Source organism: Echinops telfairi, unplaced genomic scaffold (assembly GCF_000313985.2).
Source record: "Echinops telfairi isolate 266 unplaced genomic scaffold, ASM31398v2 ScPeMD7_7;HRSCAF=31, whole genome shotgun sequence".
Lineage (NCBI taxonomy): Eukaryota > Metazoa > Chordata > Mammalia > Afrosoricida > Tenrecidae > Echinops > Echinops telfairi.
In genome coordinates this window covers 4,079,591-4,096,251 of record NW_022103904.1, presented here as the reverse complement: position 1 = coordinate 4,096,251, position 16,661 = coordinate 4,079,591, and the positions used below count along the sequence as shown (strand labels likewise).

Below are 16,661 nucleotides of genomic sequence, written 5' to 3'. Positions count from 1 at the left end.
TAGCCCTTGGTTTTAAGGCTGGAGCTCCTAGTGGAAGAAGCAGATAATGGCTCCCTCAGGGTTATAGAACTGGAGTTCCCTGGACTTTGGTTCAGATCTCTTGCCTTGAGGGTGCCCAGGGAAGAGTGGCCTGAGACTGCCATATTCCATGTGCAGGACAGGAAGACAGGTGACTCCAAGAACTGGAAGTGTTGGAGATAGAGAGAGCAATTCCCTGAAATGGTAGTTGAACTGTGTTGACTGCTTTTGTAGCAAAACTACTCACAGCCTGCCAGCAGAGGGCAGTAGAGAAACAGGGTGAATGAGAGCGGCCTGGCCTCGTCCCCAGCCTTGCCCCCTGCTGCCACATCCCAAGTGTTCCTCCTCTTCTGTGTAGACATCTTGCTAGTCTTCTAAGCAGAACCTCAGTTACTTCTCCACTTAGGAAGATCAGCCCTACCTAGTCATCTGCTGCTCTGGGAAGACAGACTTGCCCTTCCCAAGGATAGTCGCCTCCTCACCTAGCTCCCTGTCCTTCTAACGCTCAGGAGAGGGAGGCATGTGGCAGTCTCTAGTTCTCCTAGCTTTCCTGGCTCCTGGTAAGTGCGTTTCACGGAGTCTGAGGGGTTTTGTGTGTGTGTGTAGGGAGTTGGGGTGGGGAGGCGGCAGGAGAGTCATACTAATGAATTTGTACTAACTTCTTCTGCATTACTTTTTTTGTTCTTCCCATCGCAGCAAGTCAGAAAACTTCCCACTTGGAAATGAATAAGAGGTCAGTTACCAGGCTGACCAAAGCATCTGTCATAATCACTTGCGATGTTCTTGACCAGCGCATCTTCCACATCCACTGATACAGACACCACGAGGGGAAGGCCCCAGAACGCCTCCTCTACTACCGATTCCCCACCTCAAGTATAGTGCTGGACTCGGGATTTAGTACCAGGAAATACCATCCCTATGAAGGCACAGGACAGAGTTATAAATTTGTAGTTAAACATCTAGAAAAAAGTGATTCTGGGGTTTATTACTGTGCCACCTGGGATGGGCACAGTGACTCAGACCTCCTGTATCCTGCACTTAAAACCTTGCCTCATGACTGCCAATATACATAGTTCACAAGATAGATCAACTTGTCTACTCGCTCCCTGCCCTTGACCTCCTTATATTCTTAGTCATGAACCCCCCGAGCTTACTTACAACTAGCCCAGCCTTTCATCTTCCAAGAAACTGCACTCCTCCCTCCTCTGTACGCAAGCAGCATTCATGTTGTTGTGGGGCCACCATGAGGTGAAACTGACATGATAGTGACTAACCCAGCGACATCAAGCTCTCAAGCACATTGAGTTGATTCGGACTCATTGAAACTCTCTAGGAAAGAGTAGAGTTTCTGGGGCTATCGATCATTACAGGTGCAGCAGCCTTCTCTCTCTCCTGTGGAGCTGCGGGTGGTTTCCCATGGCTGTGCCTAAGGTTAGCAGCCCACCATCCAGCCCACTGTGATACCTGGACTCCTTAGCGCCACCGCATAGGTAAGCTAACGTGCTGAATCACACGTCTCTAGCCATTATCCAGAGATAATGAGTAGGCATGGTATTTATATCTTTCCCAGGGGCTTTTGGATCTCATGAAGACCTTGAGCTGATCTCTTTTGGACAAACTGATATGTCCCACACCATCACTAACCATGGTATAGTTCGCATGATTGGGAATCTCGGGAAAAAATTCTTGTGGAAGATATGCCAGTCATTATATCCTACTTACATCTTCTCTTGGGGCAATCAGTTCCAGCTAATCACTATAGCTGCTCTGTTTTGAACAAATAAAATGGTACTCCACTCCAACATAGACTCAGACAAATTAGAAACTGAACATAGTCCGTCAGACTTTACGCCTGTAACTAAAACTAAAAGACATGGGACAACAATCAGGTAATAACTACTCCCTAATTATTATAAAAACCAATAAGGCTATGAAAGCAACCAGGAAGCTCCAATTGAAGAGTCTTGCGGTGATGGCTAATAGACCACAGTGTTGTTAGGTGCAAGATAAATGCTCGAGTAACCATGGTGCTGCTTCTCTATTAAATATATCAGAGAGGATGATCAGAAAGCTTATGCCCATAGTCCCAGTTTTCAAACTCAGAGTCTTTTGAATGAAGAAAAGTCTGGGTACCCTTAACGAAGAGCCCAGCAAATACATGAGAAGATTTCAAAAGGTTAGTGGAAAAATAGAATTAAAAAATAATGGAAACATTCAATAAGCATTTTTCAGCCCCACCGTATGTGATAGTGATGTCCCTCTTTCCCAAGAGGGCTCTGAGGCCATTTACCTTAGTAGATGTAGATTGAGGGCTGCATAGTTATCAGATCTAAATACAGAATCTGAATTAACATCAACATAAGGAATCCCAAATAATCAATATGGCTCCAAATTAGTGTGAAATTATAGGGAAATTAGGCATTAAAGGAAATTCTAGTCCAAGTCCATCTCAAAGTAGAGTCCAAGAGATATACGGACCTGCCTGCCCGTGGTCATCACCCTAGTCCCTCTGAGTATAATCAGGATGTATATAATTAACAGCTCAGCAGAATCATCATATTAGTCCAGTAGCCTATGAAGTTACAGACATCATGGTAGAAAAGGTCGGATGGACCTTTCAGAACCCCTCTCCCTCCAAGGCATGATTGTAAGCCTAGGCATGATTATAAAAAATACTGTATGTCATACAAATGGCAGGGTTTAATGTGTTAAGAAGACTAGAGAAAAAATCTAGACACTCATATGTGTGTAAGAGAGAGAGCTTTATATCAAAGAGCAATTGTATATTAAGAAAACATCCCAGCCCAGTCCAGATCAAGTCCATAAGTCTGATATTAGCACATATGTCTGATACTAGTCCATAAATTCTTCTTCAGACTCACACAGCTGTGCAATGATGCCTAATGTGGACAGATCACAGGCTGGTGAGTGAAATCCTTGTGGATCCAATGGCAATGGAACCATCTCAGCATTAGCGCAGGGTTCCATGTGGCTCCTCTAGCTCTCTAAGTATCTCAACAGTAGTAAAGTGAAATGGAGATAGAGTGTGGCCCACCTCCAGGGAGAAAGAGAGGAAGTTCCCAGAATCCTCATGAGAAGGCCACACCCACAAGGAGGCATCATCAGGCTGTGATCTGATTGATAGGCTAGATTCCACCCCTATATTTATTTATCAAGTTGACATGAAATTATGTAACTACCACAATTAGTGACATCCTCAAAGAATTAAGGATGCAGAGGTGAGGACCCATAATACCTCAATTTACTTAATGAGGTCAATCATCGTAGATGACTGCGGATAACAGTAATATTACAGTGTTGAATGCAGTATCTTAACTAGAGAAAACTAACACATTTATGGTGCTGTTATGTAGCTATGAATCTGATGATTGTGTTGTTGTTGTTTTAATCAATACCCATCAGTAAAGAGGATCATATGTAATTCCCATTCATTTTGGGAAGGGTAGCAGAACATATTCAAGATCTTGCCCCAGAGCTTTGAAAATTCTCTTGATTTCTGTTGTAATTTAGTCTGAAGGGAATCTTAATTTTCTGGCTATTTTGCAAAATGACACACTGGTCTGTTATATTAATAATATTAGATTTATTGGTTGATTTCCACTGTTGTCCCTTGCCTTGCTGAACTAGATACCTAGAGAGGAGATCAATATTATCCATGAGTATCCTTTTTGCAATGGAGCCCTGGTGCTTAGTGGTTATGTACTCTGCTGCTAACCATAAGGTCAGCAGTTCAAAGCCACTAGCTGCTCCTTGGGAGAAAGATGGGGATTTCTACACCCATAAAGAGTTATGTCTTGGAAATGCATAGGGGCAGTTCTATTCTATATGTTTACCATGAATTAGAAGCGACTCAATGGTAGTGAGTTTTGCTTCTGGTATCCCTTTAGCTGGTAGTTTGTGCTGAAGGACCCACAATGGTTCTCCACCTCTATGCCCCTCAGGCCACCTGTCCTTGTCCGATGGCCCCACCTCCTTCACCTCGTGGCTCTCCAGGCATTAGAATTGCCCCGTGTAACTCGCATGCTAGAAATAGGCCTGACCTTGAGCAGGGCACAGAGGCTATGCCTGTTTTTCCAAATTTCATTACAGATACATTCTCTAGCTGGTCCTTCTTCTGTTTTGTTTTCTCAAAACCAAAAATTTGCATTGGGAACCACTACAAATATGCTACCACTCCATAGTTCAATCAGCTCACGCAGCATTGCACGATTGCTGCTGCCATCAGTTTCAAATCACTATCTTCTGAAGCCCTTGAGATCAGCTTCCTTTCAGCCACCCCTCCCCCAACGGACCCCCCAGGGACGCTTCTTCTAATTGCTGTCTCTATAGCTTCATCAATCCTGGGTTTCATATGTTGAACACAGGAAAACAGGGAGCAAAAATTCAAGAGGGTGAATGGCAAAGTACATCTGGCTGGCCCTTCTTCATGTCCTGCTGTGACCATTTCTGAGGACCCCGTGCTGGAATGGAGGGCCTGTTCTGCCTCTAGGGATTCACTGTGTACTGGCTCAACTTAAATACCTTCCTGAAATAAAAACACACAGTCTTTATCCTCTAAAACTTTGTTATGGACAACCAGTTGTATTTTATGTGGGCCCCAGATCATTTCCGGCATTCTGCCGTGTCGCGGTAACTCCATAGTAACACGCCACACTGGTGTTCTGTGCTGTTGGGACTTGGCTGTGCACTGTACCCACATTGCCACCGTCACTTTCCATGTAACCTCATGAGGTCACTCTTTCCCGACGGGGAAAAGGAAATAAAATAGCATGCAGTTTTCGTCAGACTGTTTTAAGACATTTTCCATCTTTGTTTTGTCTCTGAGAGAAATGTGCACAATATCACTGCTAGTTCAGAGAGTGGATATGTGTTTTTGCTTTTCCCGGAGGAAGAGCTGTGTTGTGGGTGTCCCTTTCATACAAATCCTTCCTCGTTTTGTTGCTATTAGATGCTAAAAGGAGCAGGAGGTTTGTTACCAACCAGACCTGGCTTCGTAGACCAATTCTATTCCTCGTCAGCTGTGTGGCTGCAGAAAAGTTACTGAAATTAGCAGCCTCTCTTTCCTCATCACTCGACCTCTTTGGAGTTGTTCAGAGGGTTGAATAAAGCAGTAAACAGAAATCAATTCGAGCAGCGCTGAAATGGAGTGGGCAGCCTATTGTGATTATTCATGGGGTCAAAATTCCACCAATGTTCTTTACATATTTTTCAGATTGCAAACCATGTGACCAGGAGCCCTGGTGGTGCTGATCAAAAAGCACCTCCCCCCCCCACCGGGACTCCGTGTTAAATCCACCAACCCTTTGAGGGCTGTCTGCTCCCATAAAGATTTAGTCTCAGAAGCCCTAGATAGGGCTGTGACTCCGAATCAACTCAATGACAGTAGGTAGGTTAATGTATCATTTTCTCCCTTTAACTTATGTCAAATTTATGTCTTGCTCTTGGGTCTTTTCCTTGTCTGCCCCCCTCCCCTGCACCCCTCACATCTCTCTCGTGTTCCTGGTGTGCACTAACAGAACAGATGCAGACCTGCCCTCTGCTGCTCAGACGGTGAGGCCCATCCCACTGAGAGCATCTTTCCTCCTCCACCTGTGCTCAGCAGTTGGAGACGAGAGGCCATTCTGGTCACCTCACTCCACCTGTTGCAGATGTAGAGCCATGCTGGGCCACCTGGCTCTTCTCCTGGTTCTCCTGTTACCTGGTAAGTCTCTTCTCTGGTGCCATCTGGGGAGAGGTTGTGTGGTTTCCTGATACCCCAGTCTCACTGCTATCTCCTTTGTAGCTGACCAGTCAGACATCAGATTAGAGCAGCCGGCCTATGTCCATGGGCGAAGGCGCAGCTCAGTTGCCCTGCAGTGCCAGGTCCGATCAACAGTCAGATACATCCACTGGTATCGGCATCAGGAAGGCAAAGCCCCTGAGAGGCTCCTCTATCTTGACATGTTCCAGTCAGATATACGTTGGGACTCAGGCTTGAAAGCAGAAAAAATCACAGCCATGGAGGCAAAGGACGGCCGCAGCTGCACCCTGTGGGTGCAGAAGCTGGAGAAGAGTGATGAGGGTGTGTACTACTGTGCTGCCTGGCATCTGCACAGTGCCACGTGCAGCCTCAGCCCATGCACAAAAGGAACTGGCATTCCCTACTCCATCTAGGCCTGGGAACTTCCACCGATACAAGGGTCATGGTGGTTCAGTAGGAACCTTCTTGCCAAAGCACTTCCAGTGCAGACACCACCTGTCTGTCCATGGAGACTTTAGCACTGTTACGATGCTGAACAGGTTTCAGTGGGGCTTCCACATGAAGAAGGACTAGGAAGAATGACCCAGGTATCTGCTTCCAAATAGATCTCAGGGCTTTGAACCATGACTGATCCTGGATACGGTGCAAGATAGGGCAAGCTAGTATCACCATGAGTCTGCAGGAGCCCTGGTAAGGTAGTGGGTTAGGAACTAGGCTGAGGGCTACAATGTAAACCATTTGAAATCACCAGTCTCTCCATGAGAGAAAGATGAACCCTTCCATTGCCCTAAGGAATTGCAGTCTTGGAAACCCTAAGGGGCAGTTCTAGTCTGTCTTATAAGGTCGCCCTGAGTCAGAACCGATGGCAGTGAGCTGAGTTTGGGGGTCAGGTTGCTAAGAGTCCGAGTCAGCAGTGAGAAAGAAGAGGGAGTCTGCACCAAACAACAGTGGAGGCTAGAAGCCCAATCCCTCGGCAGCCCCTCTCCTCTGCCCGCCCTGCAACTAAAACGGTGCCTGCAGAATTCACAGGCTCAGAACTGGGGAACTACCTAGCTGTATGGAAAGTTTGAAGAGATCACCCACCCCAAGATGCTTTCTTAGCATCGAGAGAAGATCCCGTGTAGGCCAATAAAGTAGTCACGAGCCACCATTCGACATCTGAAATGTGGCCCAGTCCTAGAGTCAAAACTGCAGTGTGTCAGAGGTATAACAGATTAGTTTTATTCTGCAGTGTTCGCATTAAAAAGAGGATTTTAATTTTGACTGAAGGTTGAAAGAATAATATGTGGGGGTTATTGGGCTAAGTGAAACTATCACCCAAACTAATTTCACCAGCTTCTTTGTGCTTTTCTAACGAGGCAACTAGAACACAAACAATGTGAAGCCGACACTTCTTTCCGCTGGGCAGCGCCAATACAGACGGACGGAATGAGAATCTCACCGTCTCCCCTGAAGAAGGCACACCCAAAATATTTTGCAAATGATTTCAAGGGTGAGCTGGAGATGACCACAAAGTGGTTGAAAGGCAGAATGGAAGCCAGCACCACCTCCCAGGTTCATGTGCTTCTCCTCCTATGGTCATTATTACAGTGGAGGAAGTGACATTTGAAGCACAGGAAACGGGGCTGCCAACTTCTCAGCACGGTCTTCCCTGACGCATGTCTGGCCCTGGAACTGAGACAAAACTCTCTGCTGACCCCTCGTTGTGACCCTTTAGAGCAAACTGGAGCTGTTTTGGAGAGATTCTGAGACTATAAATCTTTTCAGTAGCAGACAACCTCATCTATATCCCTTGGAGCAGCTGGTGGGTTTGAACAATTGACTTAAGGGTTAGGCAGCCCAATGCTTAACCCCCACTGTGCTACCAGGGCTCCTGCAACTGGAGTTGGTAGATCATCATCCTCGTGGCAGGTGATACAGTAATGCTGAACCAAACACGCCTTCGCCTTCAGCCTCCCCATGACTTTACCCCAATGTGGGACTTGACGTGAGGGCTAAGGGGGGAACTCCCAGATCCCCTGGACCTCTCAACTCCTACTCCTCAAAGAAGGTGGTTAACTAAGTAGCTGCTAAAATTGACTTTGACTTCTCTGTTACACTAAGTCATACAAGTAAAATAGCACTGCATTCACTACTTTCTTCTCAAACCAGACAAATGGAGCTAGTGCTGCTCTGACTACCAGCAGAGAACCCTCCTCCTCTTACACGTGGAGAAGAAAATCAAAAGCTCTTACCCAAGTGACATTGTGGATTCGGCAGTGGGATGCTAATCATAAGGTCAGCAATTCAAATCCTCCAGCCACTCCAAGGGATAAAGATGAGGTTGTCTGCTCCAATAGGATGAACAGTCTTGGAAATCCTATGTAAGGTGACTGAATTGGAATTGACTCCAGGGCAGTGGGTTGGGTTTTTGTTGTTGTTGTTGTTGTTGTTGTTTGGTGGGGGAGGCAGGGAGTTGAGGTCTAAATTGAATTCCAAGTCCTTTGCAGTTGAAAATTCAAAATCGTTTACGAATCTAACACAGTATCAATTAAAGTGACCAGTGAAAGCAAAGTCTGAGCGATTCTGAAGGGAATCAGTCCCTTAACTCGCCATTATTTTCCTGAGCTCCTGTGGTCGTGATAACACGCTTGACTCAGGAGCTAAAGCCCAGCCCCTATGAAAGGCCTGAGACAAACCCCAATTCACCCTCCCCTCAAAACATAAACTTCCGGCCATCGAGTCAATTCTGACTCGAAGAGGTAAACCTGCCCCGGTAGGTTTCTAAGACTGCAACTCTTTGCAGGAGTAGAAAGCCTCATCTTTCTCGTGAGGTGGGGCTGGTGATTTTGAACTGCTAACCTTTCAGTTAGCAGCCCACCCCATAACCACTGCACCCCCAGGGCCCCCAGTAGGTGTGAGTAGAGGTAAGGGGGGCTAAAACTTCCTCTTGTCGGCTTTCAGGTTGGGGGAGAACAGAGCACCTATTCCTTTCCAGGGCCGCCTTCATCCGTTTGCTGTTTCTGGTGTCCCTGGTAAAACAGAACGAAACATGGCAAGCCGAGTCGCCTGGCCCACCGCTGGCGTGCTGGAGACCATCACTGCAGCCCTGGTGCATACTGAGTGCCTTCCAGCCCCAAGGCCCATCTTCCAGCACCCTGTCAATGTTCTCTTTGTGGAAGTCAGTCACCAGACCTTTCTTTCTCGTCTGTCTCCTTCTGGACGTTCTCCTGAAGCCTGTCCACCACGGAGGAGCCTGTTAATATTGCAAAACCTGGTGGCATTGTTTCCAGCCGCACACGAGCCACCATGCCACAGCAAGCTGACAGGTGGGTGGTGGATTTGACTCCAGAAGAGTGGTTCTATGAGGTGCTGACTATGGGGGCGTGACCAACAGGAGGCACTAGCGCCTCACTAGCCTGCTTACAGAGCCAACGGTTTCACTTTCTCCAAGAACCGACCCACTCACAGGTGATTTCCTCTGTCACTGCCCTACTCTTCCTGCCCCAACCACCATCTGGACCCTCCCTAACTGCTGCTCTCTCCTGTATGAGCTCTAACCTCCCGTGAGGTCTCACACATCCTCATCCCCCAACTCCTTTTGGATTCCCACCCATTGATTTCCATGTCAGTCTTTTCCAGCAGGAAATGCTTGAAGGTGGAGAAATGTTTCTCTTTTCCCTGGTAATCCCATCTTCAGAGCAATCTCTGCCTTCTTCTTAAACTCGTGTTGCTAAGGAAAGGGGCCCAAGTTCTTTCACTTGCTTTGTTGTTTTCTTTGGCCATGACAAGATAATGGGTCTCTCTCAATGAGAACTTGAGCATGGCACTGTGTAGCTGGCAGACCTCTGTTCACAGCCTGTGGCATGTTAATTGCAGGCAGCGTGAGAGACTGTAACAGTAATCACCATCATGCATCCAGGACATGCTGAGTGTTGGTGACTTCTAAATATTCTACCTGGGTTAACTTACTTGTTCTTCACAAAAACACAAATATTTATTCTCACTGAATAAATGTAAAATTGGGGCTGAGAGAGATATAAAAAATATAGGCCTTGGAGTCAGAAAGAATTGTCTCAATCTCAGATATCTCATGTTAAGTTTTGTTACCTTGATCCCTTCCCTTAACTTACTTCCATATGGGCTCTGTGGGAATAACATTAAGCTGATGGAGCTGGATATGATAATGGCTGCTTTCCAAAGCGATGGTCACATCTGAGCCATTGATTAAGAACCAATGGGGAATTTCATTTTAAAATTGCATTCTAAATGGTGGTGTTTTATTGACATCCCATCTAATGAAAATGTTTCGATGCCCATTCTTCTACTTATTTCTTTACTCATTCATCCATTCAACAAACCCCTGGGAAGCTACTGAGAAGGAAGTGGTCTCTCTCTCTCCTAGAAGCTTAGAATGCTAGTGAGTATGTGGGGGCAATGCTATGAGAAAAGGAAGCACAAGGTGGCGCTACTAGAAAGCACATTGCAAGCATGCCTATCCCTGACTTTCTGGGTAAAGAAAGGTTCCTGGAGATGCTGCCTGAGGAGAGCCCAAATTAACAGGCAGCAGTTAGCTAGGAAAAGTGGGCTACATGGGTGATCCAGACAGGAGAAGCTGTGAATTCGCCCATAGGCCTGGATCATAGAATCCTAGGTTGGGAGTGACAGGAGGCAAGGGTGTCCATGGGGGGCGGGGGTAGTCACATCATGGAGAGACCCAATAACCAAGAACTCTGAACTTTGTCCTCAGATGCAGGGTAGGGTAGAATGTGAAGAAGTAAATTGACCAGATCAGTCTCCTGGGCATGGAAAGCTGGAGAGGCTAAGAAAGGAGGCACGAAGTTGAATTAAGACAGCCCTGTATGAATCCCGGCAGCACGTGACAGTTCCCAAGTCTGCTGCAGTGTCAGAGGCATGAGGAGGCAGAAGTAGACTTAAGACACTTGGGGAAGAGATTCTGCAGGAATGATTTAGTTCAAGGGGAGAAATGAAGTTGGAACGAAAGTTTCTGGTTTGACCAAGCGAGGGGCAATGTCCTATCTTGAGATGGGATTAAAGGCAGGGGTATGGAAGGAAAGGAGTTCACTCCGGGCTATCTGTTCAGTTGCAGTCTCATACTTGAAGACATCCAGTAGTCAGTTAAGTTTTTGGATATGGGGCCCAAGAGGAAGGTGTGGGCTAAAGGTGCACACATACCATCCTTGGCTCCTTCGGTCCAAAGAGAATAAAAACCAAGACAAGAATTCCTTTTTTGAGTTTTTTTTTATTCTCAGTCCTGTATATGGGTTCCTAAAAGACCCCCTAGGGAAGAAGAAAGGCCATGGGCTTCGGAGTGGCCACCTCTGAATGCACAGGTCACAGATTATGTTTCCCTTGAACATATGTCTATTGTTCCTAAATCATCGTACCCCAAAAGTTAATTTTAAAAAAGAATTCATATTTCACAATATTAAAATACCTCTGTGTGTTATTGAGCACTTGAGGTAGCATGTGAAATTGTATAGAAAGACCCATCCTTCTCACTAGCTCTACCTTGAATACTTTTTACGTGCCTCTTCTCCAATGGCATTTCTTCTTTACAACACCCAATCTAGACTTCCCTTCTGATTCCTACTGGTCCAGTCAGCCAAGTCGGAGACAATGTTCATACTTTGAGTGTTCATGGTGGCTCCAACGTGGGCTAGTACCTATGTGTGCTTTCCGCTGAGTGGTACAGATTTTAAATATTACAACTAGTCTTAAAACATCCCCCATCCCCCACTAACATGATCCCAATTCTGCCTTGCATATCTGGCTGGACTGGAGGAGGTGCACTGGCACAGATAGGAACTGGAAATACGGTGAACCCAGGACAGATGAACCCCCCCAGGACCAGTGGAGAGGGTGGCGATGGCGGAAGGGTGGAGGGAGGGTGAGGGAGAAAGGGGGAACAGAAGACAAGGTCTACATATGGCCTCCTCCCTGGGGGACGGACAGCGGAGAAGTGGGTGAGGGAGACGTTGGATGGGGTAAGATATGATAAAATAATAATTTATAAATTATCAGGGGTTTGGGGAGGGGAGAGCAAGGAGGGAGGGGAAAATGAGCTGACACCAAGGGCTCAAGTGGAAAGTGGGTGTTGTGAGAATGATGAAATCAACATATGTACTAATGTGCTGGACACAAATGACGTATGTACAGATTGTGATGCGTTGTATGAGCTCCTAATAAAATGATTATTTAATAATAAAAAAAACATCCCCCATCTTCTTATTAACAATGTGCCATGATTTTTTTTCATTACAAGTTCAAATTCACTAACGGGGTGGTCCAAATAAAATTGTACACATACCATGTAAACCACCAAGGGTTTTTCCCCCTAGTTTTTCCCCCTTGGCACTTTTATTATGTGACAACATTCTCCACCTTGAAAAGTTGTTTAAAAATCAGCCACCTGCAATTTTCACCTGAAAAATAAGTAGATAGCCTTTAAACCTGAACTCTGCATGTCCTCTGCTTTGGGGACATGGGTTTTCTCAACCAATCAAAGGATAGGCTGAAGGTCAAAAGAAATGAACTCTTGATAACATCTCTGTTTCTGCTCTGTGTGCCCGGAGTCTAGCCCCTACGAATGACACCAATGGCATCTTTGTTCTTTGATTTACAGTTAAGTTCATGCAGTGGGAGTCTAAGTCCAAAGGTGCCATTAAAAAAAAATATGATCCTGATCTGACACACATACAAAAATTCCTGCCTTGGATACTAACATTTTTTAAGGTTTAGGATCCAGGACATGAGGATGGGATGGGGAGACCTCCTCTAGTGAGCTACTAGTTTTTAAAAGGGATATGCATTCCCACACTTCCCTTCTTCGTTCCTGAGCATAAACTCCTGGCTATGGGGTATCCAACGAACTCACGACTGTGGAGTCCACTGCAACTCATAGCAATCCTCTAGGATAGAGTAGACTTGCTCCAAAGAGTTTCTGAGGCTCTACATCTTTTTGGAAACAGATGCCTCATTTTTGGTTAGCCAGCCAATGCTTAAGCTACTGTGCCACCAACAGCGCTATGTTTTTTGTTGTTGTTGTTTTATGTAAGGTGAGGGATGTAGCCAATCCATAGCCAATCATCACGCTCCACTCACTTCCCAGTCTCATAGCAATGCTTCGATTGCCTGCTACCAAACATCAAGTGTGGGGTAAGGAAGATATGAATGATGTCCATGATGGTCAGATTCGTAAGGCATAGGAGGAAGGGAAGGAGGAAAAAAGAGCAGATCTGGAGTAGCAAAAGTTGGAAATCAAGCAGTCATTTAAATAAGTGGGCCCTGTTTCACCGCAAATAAGTAACACAAGCTAAGGAGGAAGAACAAGATTGCATCGAATCGACTTCATTTCACTTTCCGCAAAGCCACCAAGATCCCATCGCTAACAGAACAGGATGTGCTGCTATCCGTTCAGTAACAAAACAGGAAACTGGGCAAATTTTAAGAAATTGTTGCCAAATTCTGTACTTTTCTACTTGATGAATTTAAGAGAGGAGGGGCATGTAGATCATTTGCAATGTATTCATTCTTAGGTACAGTGATGGGCTTGCAGGTCTTTATTGACCTAGCAAGTGGCTCAACACACTGTAAGTAGACTAAAAGAGCATCAAAGAGTTCTATGTGTAGATAGCATCATGACTTGCTGGTGTTGTTGTTGTGACTTTGAGTGGCCCCGGCTCAGGACGATGCTAAGGACAACAAAATGAAACTCTGCCAGGTGCGGCACAAGCCTCCCAGTTGTTGTGCTGCTTGAGCCCACATTGCAGCCACTGTGGCAATCGTCCTGTTGAGGGTCTTCCTCTTGCTCACGGACCTTCTACTTTATCAAGCATGATGTCCATCTCCAGAGAGGGGCCCTTCTATTGACACGGTTAACGTTTTATGATGAATTCAATTCTACATTGATCGTATTTTTGAAAATAATAAATAGCTGTAAATCAGTTGACTAATCCTTTGTATTAACTGACTGAGATTTATTAATGACTGTGGTGTCTGCCACATCCACCATGTCAGCTCAAGTTTGCATATTGTCATACTCTACATCGCTGCCACTTTTTCCTTCAGTTTATCGCCATACATTTCCAAGACCACACATTTGAATGGTTTAAGCATATTGAAATCATCACCACACTTTTAGAATCTTATCTTCATTCTGGTACTCATTATTATTAGCTCCCTACTTTCCTCCTAGTAACCCCATCACAAGTCCAAGAAACGATTAATCCTGCTACTCTCTCTATAGACTTACCTATCTTGGATTTCACATATAAAAAGCACAAAAAACCATACAACCTCCCCACCACCACCACCATCACCAACACCAATTACAAAATGAAACTCAAAAATATCTTAATTCAAAAAAGTAGAAAATAACAGAAACTAGAACAAATTTAAGATGAGTCAAAGGGAGAACAAATGATACGCTGTTAGATTTTATCCCAAATACATTCACTTTGAGTCAATCTCTAATTCTTTCAATTACATGCTGATTATTATAATTATACTATTCCTTTTACATTTATTTATTTAACTTTCAGAATTACAAAGTGATTATCAAAATCCAGAGTTATTTTCTGATAATAGCCCATTGCCATTGATGCTCTAGGACAGAGTGGAATTACTCCTTGGACTGCAAATCCTTACAGAAGAATACAGCCTCAATGTTCTATACAGTGTCTACTGGGTTTGAACTGCTGATCTTGTGGTTAGCAGCCCCATGTTTAACATTAAAATTTGCAGATTATGGGTCAGCAGGGTTCTTTGTTTCTGCTTATTTTCTCTGGTTAGCCATAGAAAAACAGAATTAATTAATTTATGGTAGACTTGACAGATAGGACCACTCTTTCAAGGAGCTCAGTTCTATATGCAAATAGTAATAATAATGGAATTAAAGCTCTGATAGGACTCTAAAGATTGGTTAGAGGCAAAAAACCATAGCATTGAAGTATAAACTACTTCCTGCACCACTCAGTTTGACAGGGGGGTAACAGAGGGTATAGAAAAAAGAGACTGACTCCCAGATGCCCCCAATGTTGGATTTAATATTTCCTTTGGAATTGAATTCCTGACTAGAGATTATATCTGCTAAGATTGTCTGATTATCTCAGAGGAAAAACAGGTACATGATTTCATTTCCTCAAAATTTCTATTCAATGTGAAAAATTCTGGTTGAAGATGCTGGAAATGACCAAAATAGGATTTTACATCCACTGTTTGCCAGGGTATATGCTAGATGTTCTACATAGTTGGAGACTCATCTTGTAGTATCTTTACCAAAACCCCACTCAGGAGGAATCAGTAGGAATGAAAGGCGTCCTGGTGGTAGAGTAGATTATGCTTTGGGCGATAAGGTTAGAAGTTTGAACCCATCAGCTGCTCTATGGAAGAAAGCTGAGGGTCTCTATTCCCATAAAGATTGAGAGCGTTGCTTCCCAGGGCTTTTAAATCAAGGAAAGATTTACAGCCTTGGAAAACCACCAGGCCAGGTCTAACGCACTCCTATAGAGTCACTGTGGGTCAGAACCGATTCGATAGCAGTGAGGCTTTTTTTTCGTTTAAGTAGAAGTCACAAAACTGAATACATGGAAGGAAGATTAGAGAGAGGCAGTAATCTCTCCAAACAAGTAGTTCATGCTGCTTCAGTGGCAATATCTAGTGATACCAACAGCAAATAAATCCAGCCCTAGTCGTCTGATAAATGGTTATCCGAACACGACACTATGTCAAAGGCAGTTGGATGAAAACAACAAATTAGAATGACTGGGAGACTCGGCATCCCCACCGCAATTCTCTGTGTAAAGCTCAAAGAGGCCATGCACGATCAGGTCTAAAGAATTAAAGGAGCCAAGAAAATACCTCAAGAAATTGGCCTTCAGTTCTCAAGTTGCAACCGTCTCACCTAGGCAACCTCAGCCTTCGCTGTTAGCTCCAGTCTCAGCTACAAGTTCATCCTCACCCAGCTTCCCTTGCTACCAAATGTCAGCTCATTAACCAGCACCAACAGGAAAAGGAATCAGATATAGCTACCAGCTGTGCCTGCGTAATGCCAAATTCCTGTTGGCCTAGGTTTCTCCTGACCACGGCATCTGATTGAGCCTTGTAGGAACAGCCTACAGATCAGCCTCGATCAGAAATCACCATGTTCTTATCCTGAGATTTCCACCCAGTCTGAATTATTCCTATAGAAGCCTAAGGAGGCTGAAGGGAAGAGAGGACACACTCAGTCATTGAGAACATTCCTGGGAGAGCCAGGAATTGCATCAAGACAATTAAGGAAAATACGAGTCGCTACAGTGTAAGCCCTGCATCATTAAGGACGTTGTCTCTGGTTTCTCATACATGCCCAGACCCTGCACAAAACCTTGCCTGTAATGGACCCTCACAATACAGGTGCTGAATGAATGTATGAATAATACACCCCTGGAAACGTTATTGAGGAGGCAAATATAGCACCTTTCATAAAATGAACCCTTGAGCATGTAGGGCCTACTTAGGAAAGAAGTCATATGATAAAAGAGGAGTATTTACGTATAACCCACACAGCAGCCCACCGGTCTTCAGTCAGTTCCAAGTTCTATTGACCCTAGGCTGTTAGGAGCGACTGAGTGGATTCCGATTCACAGTGACCCTTTGTACATCAGAGCGGAACACACCCAGGCCTGCACCATCCTCACACTTGTTCTTATGTGTGGGCCCTTTGTAGCCACTGTATCAATCCATCTCGTTGAAGGTCTTCCTCTTTTCCACTGCTCCTCCACTTTTCTAAGCACGACATCTGTTTCCAGAAACTGGTTCCTTCTGATAACACATCCAAAGTCCATGAGGTGAAATCTTACCATTTTTGCCTTTAAAGAGCTTTGTGGCTGTACTTTTTCTC

The 16,661-nt window shown here is 44.9% G+C and overlaps 1 gene segment (V, D, J or C); it reads left to right on the top strand.

Moving 5' to 3' along the window:
* The first annotated feature begins 5,697 nt into the window (after positions 1-5,697).
* On the top strand, positions 5,698-6,192 carry LOC123521250. The segment is given in 2 exon segments: positions 5,698-5,740; positions 5,822-6,192. Coding segments are annotated over 2 exon segments (414 nt in total).
* Positions 6,193-16,661: the final 10,469 nt, after the last annotated feature.